The following is a 17341-nucleotide window of genomic DNA, read 5'->3' on the forward strand; positions in this document are numbered from 1 at the left end:
CCCTGTGGCAGAATACTCAAGCGCGGTAAGCACATCAATCTGAGCCCCCTCCCCAACATCCCGGGCCCATACTTCGAGAAACACACAAACCAATTGTTCCTCGCACTGAACAGCCACTTCCACCAGAGCAAACAGTGAAACAGGGGTGTGAATCCAGGGGAAGCGGTGCAGAAACGGACTCTCAGTCATTACAGACACGTTCTCAGAGGGTACCACAGGACCAATCACTTTGCATTTAGTTAGGCTGACTGGCAGGAGCGAAGGAATAAAAACCTCACACTTAAGACAGCCAATCATGCGATCGCTGATGGGGGAGGGGGGGTGGAGGGGGTCTATTGATGAGTGGCAGGGAGGTTACCCTTTGCCCGAGCGCATTCTACCGTCCAGGCTACTGGAAGGAGCCACATTTGAAGTGAGAACGAAGGAAAATATAAATGGACTCACCAGAATACAAATCAGCAAGCCCCACGTTAAAATGCGCTAATATTAGAAGCTGTATCACAGCGGATACGTGACATGTATTATTCAACAGGAGAAAGCTCTGAAGCAGCTAAACCTGGGGCTATGTACGTGCCTTGTAGGCACCTCCACCATGTTCTACATTGCCTAGTTCAGAGGTTCAAAGTTCACCCCCTCTTGCGATGTTTCCACGCAACAGCTGTTGAACAGCTAGCACTGACAAGTAGAGGAACATTCCCTGCCTCTGACCTGCTGGTGAGCCTTGAATGCTGGTATAGAAAAAGCTCTCGCCTCCTGGTGCAGGGGAAAACATTCAACCTACTTGTGGTTTCGTGGTCCGAACTGCCAGCATGCACCGTCAGCCGAGGGGAGGTGGTCGGGATCGGGGTCCTGTCCGCGATGCCTCGGTCTCTGCTCTCCTCCCACGTCTCCTCCCTGGCCTGGGGAGGGCACGACGCCGACTGCTTCTTGCTGGAACTGGAGGGGCGAGGGGGTGAAGGCAAACCCTGTGCAACAAAAGCAAAGGGAGCAGGGTTAGACTGAGAGTGGACTGGAGATGAAGTCACCGATGCCCCACTGACCTTCAACAAACCCCTCCCTCCACACTCACCCCACATGCAGACAATTCACAGTTCATTAACCATTGAACTCTCAAATACCGTGCAAGTGTCAACGGAACGCAAGTACTTTATTACACTCAAATATGGCTGCATTTGGCTTTCACAGACCAGATCAGTGCAGCACAGTAAGTCCCTTTGGCCTAAGTTGTGTCAATCTTGCAACCTACTCCGAGATCAATCTAACCCTTCCCTCCTGCCTGGGCTTCTATTTTTTCCCTCTATTTTCCTTTCATCCACTTGCTTCAAGAAAACTATGAGGTAGCTTGTTGTAAGCACCTTTATTTTATGTATTTCATGCTGTTGAATCATTTCATAACATTTTTTAATTGTACAACTTGAGCTTGAAAGTCAGAGCCAACGGTATAACAACCTGTTACTCCGCTTCACCTGCTCGGGGACGTTACTCTCAACCACCGCACTGATGTGTAGCCAAGATTCTGCACTGAACGCTCTGGAGTGGGCCAGACCCACAACCTCTTGACTCAAAGGCAAGAAGGTTCCCCAGGAAGTCGAAATGTGCTCAGCAAAAGGCTAATTCTTTTCCACCATGCTGGACACCTGGCTGCACAATATAGTCACTGAAGGAAGTAATGACCATTAGCAGAAACAAAAAGCTTCTGTTCATGAGCGCGCAAGAGATTTGCCAATGTTAATCCCGCCAAAGCCCTCAGCATAGAGCTGCCCTCTCAGCCTCCAGAATCAGTTCTTTCTGAAGCGCAGGCAGTGGGGCCGAAACCCGCAGCGGGAGACCTGTTCCACGCTCAGGCCAACAAGATGACGTCAGTCCCTTCTGGCTGCTGAATTACCTCTGGGTAAGAGGGGGAGAACCAGAGAGAATGTAATCATCGCTTCCACACGGCAGACTCGATACTCGATGATGCAAAGTAAGCAGAGCCAATCAATACATCCATCTGCAGTTCAGCAACGTTCCCTCTAGGGGTGGGGGGGGGGGGGGGGGGGGGGGGGGTGTGTGTGTGTGTGTGTGTGTGTGTGTGTGTGTGTGTGTGTGTGTGTGTGTGTGTGTGTGTGTGTGGTGTGTGTGTGTGTGTGTGCGCGCGCACACACATCTTTTGCTACTAGCACACAAAGGAATTTAAACTGCGCACAAAAGATTGTCATCCTCTACCTTGTTCGGCATGTTAAGTATATTTCACTATCGTACACAATCACATTTCCTTTTCCGGTTTCTGATGCGGACTATGTTAACAATGCGGAGTTTGCGGTGATTTGTCTGGAGATTTTAGAGCTGCCTTATTTATACTGCTTTCACTGAAGAAATTATTGAGCGTGCACATATGGTTGTCACTGGGCACAAAATTGCACAGCGCAAGATTTTTGCGCACACTGGACATTACAAATTAGAGGGAACATTGACTGTTAAGGAAGCGCTACATTGTAAAAATCTGTTGCATGAAACTTTAAACAAAAATCCCTCTCGGCAATAGACTGACCCCGGTATCCTCATCAACCAACATTGCAAAATCACGAAGTTCAGAGTTTAAAATTCAAAGTAAATTTATTACCAAAATGCATGTTTGTCACCCTGAGATTGATTTTCTTGCAGGTATTCACAGTAGAACAAAGAAATACAACAGAATCATGAAAATCTTCTCACAAATACCGACAGACAATCAATGCGCCAAAGAAGACACGCTGTGCAAACACAAATAAACAACAAATAATAATACTAAATTAAATAATACAGAGAACATAAAATTGTAGAGTTCTTGAAAGTGAGTCCACAGGTTGTGGAATCAGTTCAGTGTTGAGGTGAGTGAAGTTACCCTCACTAGTTCAGGTGCCTGATAATTGACGGGTAATAACTGCTTCTGAACGTGGGTGGTATGGCACCCAAGACTCCTGTATTTCCTTCCCAATGGCAGCAGCAAGAAGGAGGCACGGCCTTAAGGGCGTCCTTAATGAAAGGTGCTGTGTGGTGAAGAGGACCTTTCCTTTCATGGACTGGGCGATATCCACGTTCTGTAGATTTTTCCCTGTTCTATATGCCTGTCTGCTCATAATCAGTTTACTCGATTGCTTCAGCTGACTGTCACACTAGTCACATGGTAATTAACCCACTCTTCACATCTGCAGACATCCCACCTCTCCCGGAAGTTCCGGGAGTCTCCCGCATATTGATAGCGGCTCCCTGACACCCGCAAATTATATACAATATCCGGGAAATTGATTTTTTTGAGACGGAGAGGGGGAGGGGGAGGGAGAGTGAGAGGGAGAGAGGGATAGGGAGAGGGAATGGGGGAGGGGGGAGAGAGAGAGAGAGAGAAATCCTGATTTTCTTTTGTGGGGGATTTACAGTCGACCTCTCTCTCTCTCTCTTTCATTGTCCATCAGTTCAGTTTAGTGTCCTGCAGCACCATGGCAGAGTGTTCCAAAAAAAGAAAACATAAAACGTACTCACCCCAGACTACACTAAAGTGTACTCCTGCCTAATAAGGGTAAAAATAATGACAGTGTTTGCTCGCTGCACTGTTTGCACCAGTGACTTTTCTATTGCCCATGGTGGGTTAAATGACTGTAAAAGACATGTTGAGTTGAGTTTAAGAGGTGTCATTCGATCATTAGCATAGCTAACGTTATTTAAACTAGCTGGCTAGCTGCTAAGGAGCTACTCTTGATGTCCTAAGTGATGAGGCTTTTTTATTAGGTACAGTCGGCCCTCCTTATCCGCGAGTTCCGCATGCGCGAATTCAACCAACCGCGAATCGCGAAAACCCGGAAGTGCTCTTCCAGCACTCATTCTTCGAGCATGTACAGACTTTTTTTTCTTGTCTTTATTCCCTAAACAATGCAGTAAAACAACTATTACACAGCATTTACAATGTAGAGATGATTTAAGTATACGGGAGGATGTGCGTAGGTTATCGTGGATTGGGATCGAAAAAAAATCATAAGTTCTCTTACTAAGTAAGTCGGAACAGCTACATCCAATATTATTTAGCGTGAGTTAGTCAAACATTTGTCTTGGAAAATAGTATATATTTTACCTTTCTATGCATATAAAACACTTAAGAAACGTATGTATTTCAATAATTAAACCACTGCGTTGCTTAGTAATAATTACAGCTTTCATCGGGGCAGGGCTTGATACGTGACAATAATAATCAATTCAAATACATTTAAAATTCAAGGCAGGAAGTACAAAGGGGAGAAAAGTTTGAAGTTAATAACTCATCTCCTTCTACCTTAGGCCACAAACTTATCAATCACCCTTGCTGTGGACACTTTCTGGAGGTCCAAGATCCGTATGCTCCACGACCACTGGACTAAGTGTGTACATGTAGGAGGGGACTATGTTGAAAAATAAATGTGCTAAGTTTTCTAAAATTGACTCCTTCTACCTTGGGCCATGAACTTATCAATCACCCCTCGAATTTATTGAGGTTTTTTTTTATTGCGCTTTTTCTCGTGCTGCGTCGGATCCGGAGTAACACGCGGCTTTGCAAGCGGATTCCTAGAAGCATGGTTTTCCATCAACAATCCGGTTATCAAACACAGACCACATAAATTTCCATCCCATTTATGAATCGATGCAGGCAGAACTCCAGACCACAATGCAGAAAGTTCACCACACAGCCAATCACTGATGAGGTTTCCTTCTCATCATCATAACTGAGCTTCTGAAATGCTGTCCAATCAGCTGATTGATAAGTATATAGAGGCCAAGCAATTGAAAGGGCACACCACAATCACCAGGACAAAGACAATGTCTCCTCGCATGGTGACAAAACGTTCTCAAATGAATTGCCAAGATCAGAGACAACTCAACCCAACCATCTAAGAAAATTTACTATCAAAGAATGTATATAAGACCATAAGGTTTAATACGTTGCAGAATTTTCATTTTAGTTTAAAATTTATATCATGGATTAAATTAATATATTATAAACCTTTGGCTTCGGTTCTTACCAATAATCAGAGATCTCCTTTTTTTCAGTTATCCCGTGGTACGAGGCAAGGCTGTCCTTTAAGTCCTTTATTATTTGACATTGTTTTGGAACCTTTAGCCATTGCCATTCATGAATCACTTAATATTTTTGGTATTACTCATGGGGAAGGGACTTATAAGTTATCATTATATGCTGATGATTTGTTACTATACATATCTGACCCTGAGAGATCTATTCCTGCTATTTCATCCTTGCTTACTCAGTTTAGTAGCTTTTCTGGTTACAAACTGAATTTTAATAAGAGTGAATTATTTCCATTAAATATGCAAGTTCCAATTTATAAACACTTACCATTTAAACTTGTTACAGATCATTTTACTTATTTGGGTATTAAAATTACCAAGAAACTTAAGGATTTATTTAAAGCTAATTTTTTACCTTTAATTGACCAAATCAAGCAACTTGTTACCAGGTGGTCCCCATTATCTTTGTCATTGGTTGGTCGAATTAATGCTATTAAGATGATAGTATTACCCAAATTTTAGACAATAGTTTTATGTCCTTTGAACAGCTGTCTAATAAATATAATTTGCCTAAAACTCATTTTTTTAGATACTTGCAAGTTAGAAATTTCTAGAATAACATGTTACAGTTTTTTCTGAAATTATGTCCAATGGACATTACGGAAAAAACTTTAGCTCTGAATCCTTGCCAGAAGGGTTTAGTAGCCATCATTTATAATATGATCATGAAAATACAGCCAGAAGTATCAGGAAAAATTAAGAAGGAATGGGGAAAAGAACTTCATTGTCTTATACCCACTGAGCAGTGGGAGAAAATTTTACAATTAGTCAATTCTTCTATTTGTGCTAAACATGCCTTAATACAATTTAAGGTTGTACATAGGGCTCATATGTCTAAGGATAAACTTGCTCGATTTTATTATTATGTTAATCCAACCTGTGACAGATGTCATTCTGAAGTTGTTTCATTGACCCACATGTTTTGGTCTTGCCCCTGCTTGCAAAATTATTGGAAAGATATTTTCGGTATTATTTCAAAAGTTCTTAATACTAAATTGCAACCTCATCCTATTACTGCAATTTTTGGTTTACCAATGGTGGATGGCTAGAAGATCTATCCTATTGAATTGGAAAGAAATTAATCCTCCAACCATATTTCAGTGGTTTTCTCAAACTATTTCTTAATTGAGTTTAGAAAAAAATTAGAAGTGTTGTTTTTGACCCTTCAATTAAATTTGAAGAAACTTGGAGACCATTTATTCAACATTTTCATATAAGCTAAACTGACTTTTCCTAAACCTTACTTTTATTATCCTTAATTATTTGGATGGAGGTATGGAGTTATTGACGCTGCTGTGTATATTTGACATAATGCAACGGCCCATGTTGGCTAGGTTTTTTTTTGGAGGTTTTTTTTTTCTTATTTACTCCTTTTTTCGTAATCACTGTGAGTTTGGGAGGTTATTATATATGGATTATCATCTATTTGTATTTATAACCTATTAATTATGTATTCTCAAACTCTCTGTATCTATGTTTCTCTTATGTTTGTTTAAAATTAATAAAAAGATATAAAAAGAAAGACCATAAGGCATAGGAGCAGAATTGGGCCATTCAGCCCATTGAGTCAACTCACTGATCCATTTTCTCCTCTCAACCCCATTCTCTTGCCTTCTCCCCGTAACCTTTCACACCCTGACAGATCAAGAACGTATCAACCTCCACCTTAAATACACCCAGTGACCTGGCCTCCACAGTCACCTGGGGCAATGAATTCCACAGAATCACCACCCTCTGGCTAAAAAAATCTGCCCTCATCTCTGTTTTAAATGAACGTCCCTCTATTCTGAGACTGTGCCCTCTGGTCCTTGAATTGCTCACTGCAGAGAACATCCGCTTCCAACCACTCAATCTAGGTCTTCCTTTATATGAGAGCCCCCCTCATTCTTCTACATTACAGCGAGTACAGCCCCAGAGTCATCAAACGATCCTCATACGATAACCTGTCCATTCCTAGAACTATCCTTGTGAACCTCCTCTGAACCCTTTCCAATGTCAGCATATTCTTTCTTTGGTAAGTGGTCCAAAACTGCTCACAATACTCCAAGTGAGGCCTCACCAGTGCCTTATAAAGCTGCAACATGACATCTTTGCTTTTATGTTCAGTTCCTCTCGAAATGAATGCTAACATCGCATTTGCCTTCCTCATCACCAACTCAACCTGCAAGTGAACCTTTAAGGAGTCCTGAATGAGGATTTCCAAGACCCTTTGCACCTCAGAGTTTTGAATGTTCTCATTTAGAAAATAGTCTGTTTTTTTTAATTTATTCTACCAAAATGCATGACCATACACTTCTCGACATTGTATTCCTTTGGCCACTTCTTTGCTCATTCTCCTAATCTCTCCAAGTCCTTGGCAGCCTCCCTCCCTGCTCAACATCACCCGCCCCTCCACCTATCTTTGTATCATTCGCAAACTTGGCCACAAAACCACCAATTGTCATCCAAATCTTTGACATAAAACATAAAAAGAAGGGGTCCCAACACCAACCCCTGTGAAATACCAGCAGCCAACCAGAAATGGTTCCCTTTATTCCCACTCTTTGCCTCCTGCCAATCAGCCAATGCTCCTTCCACGCTAGTAATACCTTGGGCTCTTACCTTGTTAAGCAGCATCATGTTCAGCACAAGATCCAAGTACACAATATCCACCAATTTTCCTTTACTCGTTATTCCAAAAGATTTTTAAACCAAGATTTTCCCTTAAGGAAACCATGCCTATTTTATCATGTGCCTCCAAGTACCCTGAGACCTCATCCTTAACAATCAACTCCAACATCTTCCCAACCGCTGAGGTGCAGTCCAACTGGCCTATCATTTCCTTCATATGGATATGTCACTATATACTGCCTTGAGATTCATTTTTCCTGCGGGCGTTCACAGTAGAACAACAAAATATTAAAACTACACACAAAGGCTGACAAACGATCAATGTGCATAAGATGACAAATTGTGCAAATAAATAAATAGATGAATGAATGAATACATAACCAAGAAAGTAACTAATACTGAGAATATGAATTGCAATGTCCTTGAAAGTGAGCTGATCGGTTTTGTCCAGTGTTGAGGTAAGTGAAGTTGTCCACTCTGCTTCGGGAGCCTGATGGTTGAGGGGTAATCACTGTTCCTGAACTTGGTGGTGGGCTGAGATTTCAGCAGTATGCTTGCATTCACTCGTGCGTGTGCGTGAACAGGTGTACGTGTGAAGTTTCCAAGCAGCTTTTTCAGTAGGCTACTGCGACGTTTGCAGGAACTCCACACCCCTCCTCCCCACCGCTCTACCACACACCCAACTCTAACCACGATTCCCCCCCCCCCCCCCCGCCTCCAACCCCACCGAAGATGCTTCATTTGTAAAGATGCCAGCACCCTCAAGGACCTCGCCAAGAAAAGAAGTGCAGACTTCAGGATCTGAAACACACTTAGCTGACCTGCCATCAATCCACACTACAAACTGGCAGCACAAAGCTTGCTCACAAGTTGTCTCTGCCAAGGGAAATTAATTAGTTTCAGTGGCTTAAAGTGACCTGGCAGCCATATGGAATATGTTTAAATCTGCAACCCCCATTTATCGTGTCACAAATCCAAACGTATTTTCTTCAATTTCAGTCTGTCACTGGAAATCACAAGCAACTTCACAATTCACTCTTTTAGAATTTCCTCTATTACTTCTCTGGCTGTCGGGGGCTGTGAATAGCACTGCTCGAGTAAAAGTCTCCCCGTTTCTTGTTCGATTCGCTTCTGTTGTTATTGTTGTCCCAGCTGTAGCCCCTTTCTCCAGCTAATGTGCAGCCCGGTGGTGGCTCTCGCACCTCCCTCACCGTCCTGCCCGCCTGCCGCTGCATCTGCTAATCTCATCCCGGGCACCTTCCAGCCGGCAGGGCGGGAGAGCGACGAGTCACCCTCGCGAGGCTGCAAGTCGAGAGTGATTTATGGGCACCGCTCGGAACACCACCGTTTGTCACCGCTTCCTGTCAGAAAGCATTCGTCTGCATCTCCGGTGGCTGGGAAGCTGCCTGTCGCAGGCCTGCTGGAATGGACATCAGTGCCAGGTCAGACCCCCACTAAAGTCTGCCCCAAGCCCGCACATGACTGCAGCCCAGACTCTGAGACAGCTGGTGAAACACTTCAATGGCTGAAGCTTCCATGTCTTCCTTCCAACTATATTCACATTCTTTTCCCATGTTTCATATTCATACTTCCTATTACACTGGAGTCTCTTCATCCCACTGGGACTATCCCCCTCACATTTAGACTTAGTATTTCAGAAATGGTCCGTGAATCTGCAAATGCATTAGTTTGCTGGAGGCCAAAGGCCACAAGACGATTGTGCATGTGCTTGACCAGGTAGGTGTGAGGGAGGGAGTAACGGGGCTTGTTTTGCTGTTGTTCTGTCCTGTTTTGTTAGCAACATGCTCACAAAATGCTGGAGGAACTCAGCAGGCCAGGCAGCATCGATGGAAAACAATAAACAGTCGATGTTTTGGGCCGAGACCCTTCTTCAGGACTGAGAAGGAAAGGGGAAGATTGCCTGAATAAAAAGTTGTAGGGGTGGAGAGGCTAGTGTAAGGTGATAGGTGAAGCCAAGCTCATGAGAAAGGTCAAAGGTTGGAGAAGAAGGAATCTGACAGGAGAGGAGAGTGGACAATAAGAGAAAGGGAAGGAGGAGGGGACCCGAGGGAAGTGATAGGCAGGTGAGAAGAAGTGAAAGGTCAGAGTGGAGAATAAAGGAAGGGTGAGAGGGAGGGGAAAATTTGTTCACCGGAAGGAGAAATTGAAATTCCTGCCATCTGTTTTGTTCTGCTGAACATAGTGGGCATGCTACGTTTTAATGGAATATGTGGTGACACGTGCAGGCTGCCCCCAGCACATCCTTGGGTGTGTTGGTTGTTAATGCAAATGACACATTTCACTGTATGTCTTGATGTACACGTGATAGATAACCCTAAACCTAACATCCTCTCCTCCAGGATAAGGGGACGAGATGGCACTACATGAAGTGAAGCGAGCGATCAGCCATCATCTCATTGTGGTGAAGCAGGATCAAAGGGTTGAAGCTTCAACTCCTGTTCTCTGCTCCTACGTTCCTGCAACATTCCCCATTCCTGTAGCTTCAGCCAATGAAGTGCTTCACCAGCTGACTAAGAGTCCGGGCCGCAGTTATGAGCAGATTAGAGTCGGACTCTGACCTGGCACTGGTGTCCATTCCAACAGGCCTGCACTCAGCAGCTTCCCAGCCACAGGAGATGCAGGCGAATGCTTTCTGACAGGAAATGGTGACAAACAGCATTGTTCTGAGCTGGGCTCTCCTCCAACAACTCTCTGGTTTCCGATGTATCTCATGTGCAAAGATCGCAGAGAAAGACTCAAGGATTTACTTGTCACATGTCGAAACATACAGTGAAGCATCAAAACAAATCAGTGAGGATTGTGCTGGGCAGCCCACCATGGCTCCAGGCCAACATATCATGGCCACACCTCACTAACCTTAACCATGCATCTTTGGGATGTTCGAGGAAACCGGTGCACCCAGAGGTCACAGGGAAAGTGTTACTATCCTTACAGATAGTAAGTAGTTTGTACGATGCTGCAGCAGGCAATGTAACTGTATTAGGCCACCTGCTCCATTATCACACTGCCCCACAAGCTCTGGGTCTCTCTCCTGGAACAATGCCCCTCTTTCCTCTTGGTTGCCCCTTAGAAATCTCTTTCAGCAAGCTTTTGGACGTGTGTCCCAACAACTTTAAATGGGTCTTGCTGTCAGTATGTGATGGAACTGTGTGAGGCACCTCGGGACATTTTGCTGTGTTATAGAAATGGAAGGCTTCATTATGATATTGGATGTCTCATTCTACGCTCAACGCTGACTTTCACAACCTGCCTCTTCATACTTTACAGAACAATAAAGTCAAAAACTGAAGAAGTTATTTTAATGAACAGCTTTAATGTGATCATTAATTGCCATAGAGAGGGGTTTCTATGGATTGCTAGAGCTCACAGAGTGAGGATATTAGACAGACCGAACAAGGAGTCACGAGAAACTTCTTAACCCAGTGAGTGGTTAAAATCTGCAACTTCAAAGTTCAACATAAATTTACTATCACAGTACGTACATATATGTCACCTTATACTACCATGAGATTCAGTTTCTTGCAGGTGTCTACCGGTAAATAAAGGAATACAATAGAACTTGCACATAACCAATCATCCAAAAGAGGACAAAATGTGCAAATATCAATTTTAAAAGTAGATAAATAATATTGAGAATATGCATTGTAGAGTCCTTGAAAGTGAGTCCATAGGTTGTAGAATTAGTTCAGAGTTGAGGTGAGTGAAGTTATCCAGGCTGACTTGGAGCCTGATGGTTGAAGGGTAATAACTGTTCCTGAACCTGGTGGTGTGGGACCCAAGGCTCCTGTACCTCTTTCCCGATAGTTTTCACAGGGAATAACAGGGTTAGATAACTTTTAAAGGAAAGCTGGGCAGTGTAATTGTGGGAGAAAGAAGTAAATAGCAATCATACAGCCACACAGTACAATAAGAGGACACTTGTCAAGTTACGTTGTGCTGGCCCTTTAAAAGCTTCTTTCCCATTGACGTGAACAGTTCACCTGGTAAATATTCATTGGTGCCCCAGAATCCGTTTGCCCATCCCATCTCTGTCCCTCTTGCCATTAGACTCTGTTACTCAAGAATCTCCTTTTGTTAACCCAGGGCAGGACTTGCATGGTGAATGACAGGGCCCTGCGGAATGGTGTAGGACAGGGAGGCCTAGGGGTATGAAACGGAGTTCACTGAAAGTGGAGGCAGATCGACAAGGTGGTGAAGGAGACGCACTGCTCTCTTGCCTTCATCGATAGGGAATTGAGCGCAAGAGTTGGGATGTCATGTCAGTGAGGCTGTGCCTGGAGTATCCTGGTCACTGTGCTCTGGGAAGGATGCAATTAAGCTACAGAAGCTGCAGGAAAGGTTCCACAAGGACGTTGCAGAGACTGGAGGACTTGAGTTATGAGGAGAGAATGGATACGCCGGGACTGTTTACCCAGGAGGAAAGGGGGCTGAGGGTGAACGTAAAAGAAGTTCACAGAATCTTGAGAGGCATACCTAAAATGGATGGTCGCAGAGGGTGGCCCGGTAGTGTAGCAGTCAGCGTAATGCGTTACAGTGCCAGCTATAAGATCAGGGTTCAATTCCTGCCACTGACTGTACAAAGCCGATATGATATGTTCTCCCCGTGACTGCGTGGTTTCCTCCGCGTGTTCTGGTTCCTCCCACATTCCAAAGATGTACAGGTCAGGACTAGCGAATTGTGGGTATGCCATGTTGGTGCTAAAAGCAGGGTGACACTTGTGGGCTGCCCCAGAACGTCACAGTATTTTTCAAACATTTGGTGTGCATGTGACAAATAAAGCTAATCTAATCTAAACTTTAACTAGGATAGGGGAGTCATAAATGAGAGGGCAGAGTTTAAGGAAAAAGATTTAAAGGGGATGTGAAGGGCAACTTTTTCACACAGAGCTGGGCACAATCATCACAGTTAAAAGGCGTGGACAGATTCATGGATAGAAAAGGTTTGGACAAAAGTCAAGTGCAGGCAAAAGGGATTAACTCAGGAAGACACTTTAGTTGAGCAGGGACGAGTTGAGCCAATGCGCCTGCTTCCATGCTGTTTGGGGTGGCACGGTAGTGTACTGGCTAGCACGCTTTACAGTACCAGCGACTCGAGTTCAATTCCTGCCGCTGCCTGTAAGGAGTTTGTACGTTCTCCCTGTGACCACGTGGGTTTCCTCTGGGTGCTCCGGTTTCATCCCAAAGTCCAAGGACGTTGTTAAATTGGTCATTGTAAATTGTCCCACAATTAAGCTAGGATTAGATAGGGGATCGCTGGGCAGCGTGGCTCCAAGGGCCAGAAGGGCCTTTTCCACGCTATATCTCAATAAATAAATCAAATAAAACTCTGAATCTGCTACAGGTTTCAGAATCAGAATCACGTTTATTATCACCAGCATGGGACGTGAAATATGTTAACTTAGCAGCAGCAGTTCAATGCAATGCATAATATGGAAGAAAAAAATAAATAAATAAATAAATAAATAAATAGGTTGCAGTATACATATATTGAATAGATTTTAAAAAGCGTGCAGCAAACAGAAATACTGTTTATTTTAAAAAGTGAGTAGTGTCCAAGGGTTTAATGTCCATTTCAGAAGCTGTTCCTGAATCGCTGAGTGTGTGCCTTCAGGCTTCTGTACCTCCAGGCTTCTGTACCTCCTACCTGATGGTAACAGTGAGAAAATTGAGAACCCTCTGTTTGTGCATTTGATACATTAAAATGCTGTATAAATCAAAGTTGTCATTTGAGGAACTCACTTGAGACAGAATAGGACACGGGATAAAAGTGAATCTATCGGTCTATTTTGTCACCTTGCAGTACACAGTAGAACTGAACACAGAACATTCCAGCACAGCGCAGGCCCTTCAGCCCACAATGTTGTCCTGCCCTTTTAAAACTTACTCTAAGATCAATCTAACCCTTCCTTCCGACATAACTCTCCAGTATTCTATCATTCACGTGCCTAACTAAGAGTTGTTGCATCCTAAGATGTATCTCAGCACCAAATACCCTAAATGTATTTGCCTCTACCATTACCCCTGGCAGGGCGTTTAACGCATCCACCACTGTCAGTATAAAGAACTTACTTCTGACATCTACACTTTCTTCGAATCACCTTAAAATTATGCCCTGTCATATTAGTAATTTCCATCCTGGGAAAACGTCTCTGGCTATCCACACTTTCTATGCCTCTTATCATCTTGTACACTTCTCTCAAGTCACCTCTCATCCTCCTTCGCTCCAAAGAGAAAAGCTCTAGATTGCTCAACCTATCTTCATAAGACATGCTCTCCAATTCAGGCAGTGTCCTGGTAGATCTCCTGTGCACCCTCTCTAAAGCTTCCACGTCTTCCTATAATAAGGTGAACAGAACTGAACACAATATTCCAAGTGTGAATGGACACCAGGACTGAGGATTCCTTGGACGGCCGTGCTCCGAGTGACGTTTAAACACAGTAGTGCGCCACTCACCCTGCAAGCACCCACTCTTTTTATTGATGCTCTGAGTTATGGCTCTCTCGGACCAGAAAGAGATGTGAGGAAATGCTGCCACTCATAATGACTGATACAGTACATTCTTGTTAAGTGTGTCAGTGACGCTGGAGAATTTATTTTATGGGTGCATCAGAGAAGATGAATGGGATGACAACTTCTTGAGCTTATTAACAGTGAGTTTATACCTTGCGGAATCAAAGAGGTTCTGCTCTCCTTCACTGCTAATCCTAGAGAAGCCAGCACCTTTATATTACTGGGTTCTATGGGGCTGCCAGTGATGGAAGTGGCCCCGAGCCCAATCTCCCCCTCTCTGCCGTCACTTCAATCACTCCAGGGAGATGGATGTGGTCGGAAAGGTCAATATTTATTGCCTAAATCACGATATCCCTCGGCAGGTCTTAGATACTGTACCACTTTACGGAAGCATTGAATTATTACAGTGCCTTCATACCCTTCCAGAATCGGAGCCAGGTTTTATTATCAACAACAAGCAGTACGTCGTGATATTTGTTGCTCTGTGGCAGCAGTACAAAGCAAGGCGTAAAGAATTACTGTAAGTTACAATAACGAGTATAAAAAATAAGCAGTGCGAAAGAGCAACAGAGAGGTAGTGTTCAGGGAGCTTCCAGAAATCTGACGGCAGATGGTGGGGAGGATTGTGCCCTCCGTACAGCAGGCTGGGCCTACAATCCTCTGCGGCCTGCTCTGATCCTCCGCACTGGAGCCGCCATTCCAGGCAGCAATGCGATCCGTCAGAATGCTCTCCACTGTACATCTATCGAAATTTGTTACAGTCTTCAGCGACAAATCAAATCTCAAACACCTACTAAAGTAATTAACCAGTTAGGTCACTGCTCTTTTCTAGGAAATGTCACAGCCACATGCTGGTGATCAGTTCAAGGGCTTTATCAATATTGATCTTGGGGCAACTATTGATCAGGGCATGATCTGTAACTCCCCTGCTTTTCCTCAAAATTATGTACTGGAATCTTTAACACCCAGACTTAATGTGAAATAAAAACAGCGGATTAGTCAACAACGGCAAATTTTCACAAACTTGAGTTTTATTTATTTATTTATTTTAATTTTCTCTTGGTTTAATATTTTGTCCTATTCCGAGGGATGAGGTTAACCATGGGCCAATTCTCACCTCTCACTCTACACTAAGGCAGCTGATTTAGTGTGTACTCTGGCTACCTACCCCAAACTCAAATGAACCTGTCAATAGGGGGCTGGATGTACATTGCTAGGGAACACTTATTTCAAGTTGGGTCAGGCTATGCAGAGCTGAGTCATGTCATTCTGACTCAGTTCTTTATCCTGGTCAGGATATTTTCCAAGTATCACCACACAGGTCCTCCGAACTTTGTCAATATTTGGCTCTTTGGCCGCAGATAGATCAATACAGTGCTCGAGGTCATATTTACAGCCAGCGTGGGGAGAGTTTGGTGACGGAAAATATGACATGCCCTTGGGGCCAGGTGCGAAGCAGACTGGTCATGGCTGGGTCAAGTTCAAATAGGATTTTAGTTTTGTACCTGAACAGACTTCAATCTCATAGGAGACAGTGGGAGTTTGCCGTGCACAAACTGGCTCTCACATGTCATAGAATTGTAAAAGCAACAAGTTCAAGTTTAATTGTCATTCAACCATACGCGTGTATGCAGCCGAACAAAACAGTGTTCCTCAGGGGCCGAAGTGCAAAACACAGGATATATAGTCCAGTCGCACACAGCACAAGGCACTGTTATGACCGCAGCCCCCTCCTTCTTGAGAATCGCAAGATCGCTATTAATTCGGGTCTTGGACCCAGGAAATGAGAGAGAATCCTCAAGGTTTTGGAATGTGTCCTGGCCCCTCAGCAAGACAAAGCCACGGATAACGGCCATTGTCTTTTGGAGACACCTTTGTGGATTGGGGACTGGGCTACGTGCAAGCCCTCAGGGCAACGTGGGCTGGGTGACGGGGAGAGATTGCCTCACCCCACCCTGATTGACATCTGAGACCCCGTGAGTCCAGATAAAAGAGGGGCTGTAGAGACGGCCCCTCAGACACACCAGAAGAGACGCTAGCGATCCCGTATAGCGGGCAGCCATTTGAAGGAAGCCACGTGCGTTCGGTTCCCTTGCCTGGGAGCCGGTGGCGGGTACCGCAGAAATGATTTTCTTGAACTAACAACGGGGAACCAACTCCCCCGACTCAACGGATTGATCTCATCAAAAGACCCGGGCAAGTTTCTTTTATCACAAATCTCTCTCTCTCTCCAACAAGTGAAAACCCAGCGGTCCCCAAAAGGCTAAAGCCTGCATGAACTGAGAGACTTTTATATTTCCATCGGACAATATTTTATCCCCTAGACAAATGATACAGCGATTTCTTATTGATGATTATTACTATACCCACGCTTTAGATTGAGTATTGATGACGTATGTTATCTGAATGCTTGTATTAACCTTAGTTTTTTGCCCCTTTATAAATAAAGACTTTTAAAAATAGTACCATCAGACTTCAACGGACCTCTCTATCTTTGCTGGTAAGTGACCCAGTTACGGGGTACGTAACAGCACCTAGAGTCACAGTAGCACATACAGCAACAAGATACCATTAACACAAGTCCCTAGGTGACACAGAGGAGACAAGAGAGATCTTGAGCAAAACACAGAGGATGCTGGAGGAGCTCAGCAAGTCAGGCAGCATCTAGAGAGGGGAATAAGCAGTCAACATTTCAGGCCAAAATCAGGTCTTAAGTAAAGTCTCAGCCCAAAACATCGACTGGTCATTCCCCTCCAAAGGTGCTGCCTGACTTGGTTAAGTTCCTCCAGGATTTTATGTGTGACACAGGAGGAGGGCATTTTATCCATTGTGTCATGAAAAACAGAATAGTTAATCTGCCTCTCCTGCTCTAGGCCCATGGCTTTGTTACTGACAGCCCCTTCAAGTGATCATCCAGGCAGCTTTAAAATGTGGCGACGATCAGCCTTGAGATTCACATTCTGTGCAAAGGCGTCACCCATCAGACCCCTGCCTCCTTATCTTGTATCTGTACACAGGTCTCTTCCAATCTTCAGACATTTTCATGGAGGAAATCCAGCCATTTCAAAGTTCAAAGTACAAAGTAAATTTTTTATCAAAGTACGTATACCTTAAGTCACCCTATACAAT

At 44.1% G+C, this 17341-nt stretch overlaps 1 protein-coding gene across 2 annotated transcripts in view; it reads right to left on the reverse strand.

Annotated features, from left to right (window-relative positions):
- The window catches only part of gse1b (Gse1 coiled-coil protein b), a 717669-nt gene that overhangs the window by 381530 nt on the left and 318798 nt on the right, over nt 1-17341 (reverse strand). For both annotated transcript variants that reach the window (XM_073070370.1, XM_073070369.1), the window contains exon 2: nt 782-965. In XM_073070370.1, coding sequence (XP_072926471.1) covers nt 782-965 — 184 coding nt within the window. The remainder of the gene's footprint in view (nt 1-781; nt 966-17341) is intronic.

Source organism: Hemitrygon akajei, chromosome 17, assembly GCF_048418815.1.
Source record: "Hemitrygon akajei chromosome 17, sHemAka1.3, whole genome shotgun sequence".
NCBI lineage: Eukaryota > Metazoa > Chordata > Chondrichthyes > Myliobatiformes > Dasyatidae > Hemitrygon > Hemitrygon akajei.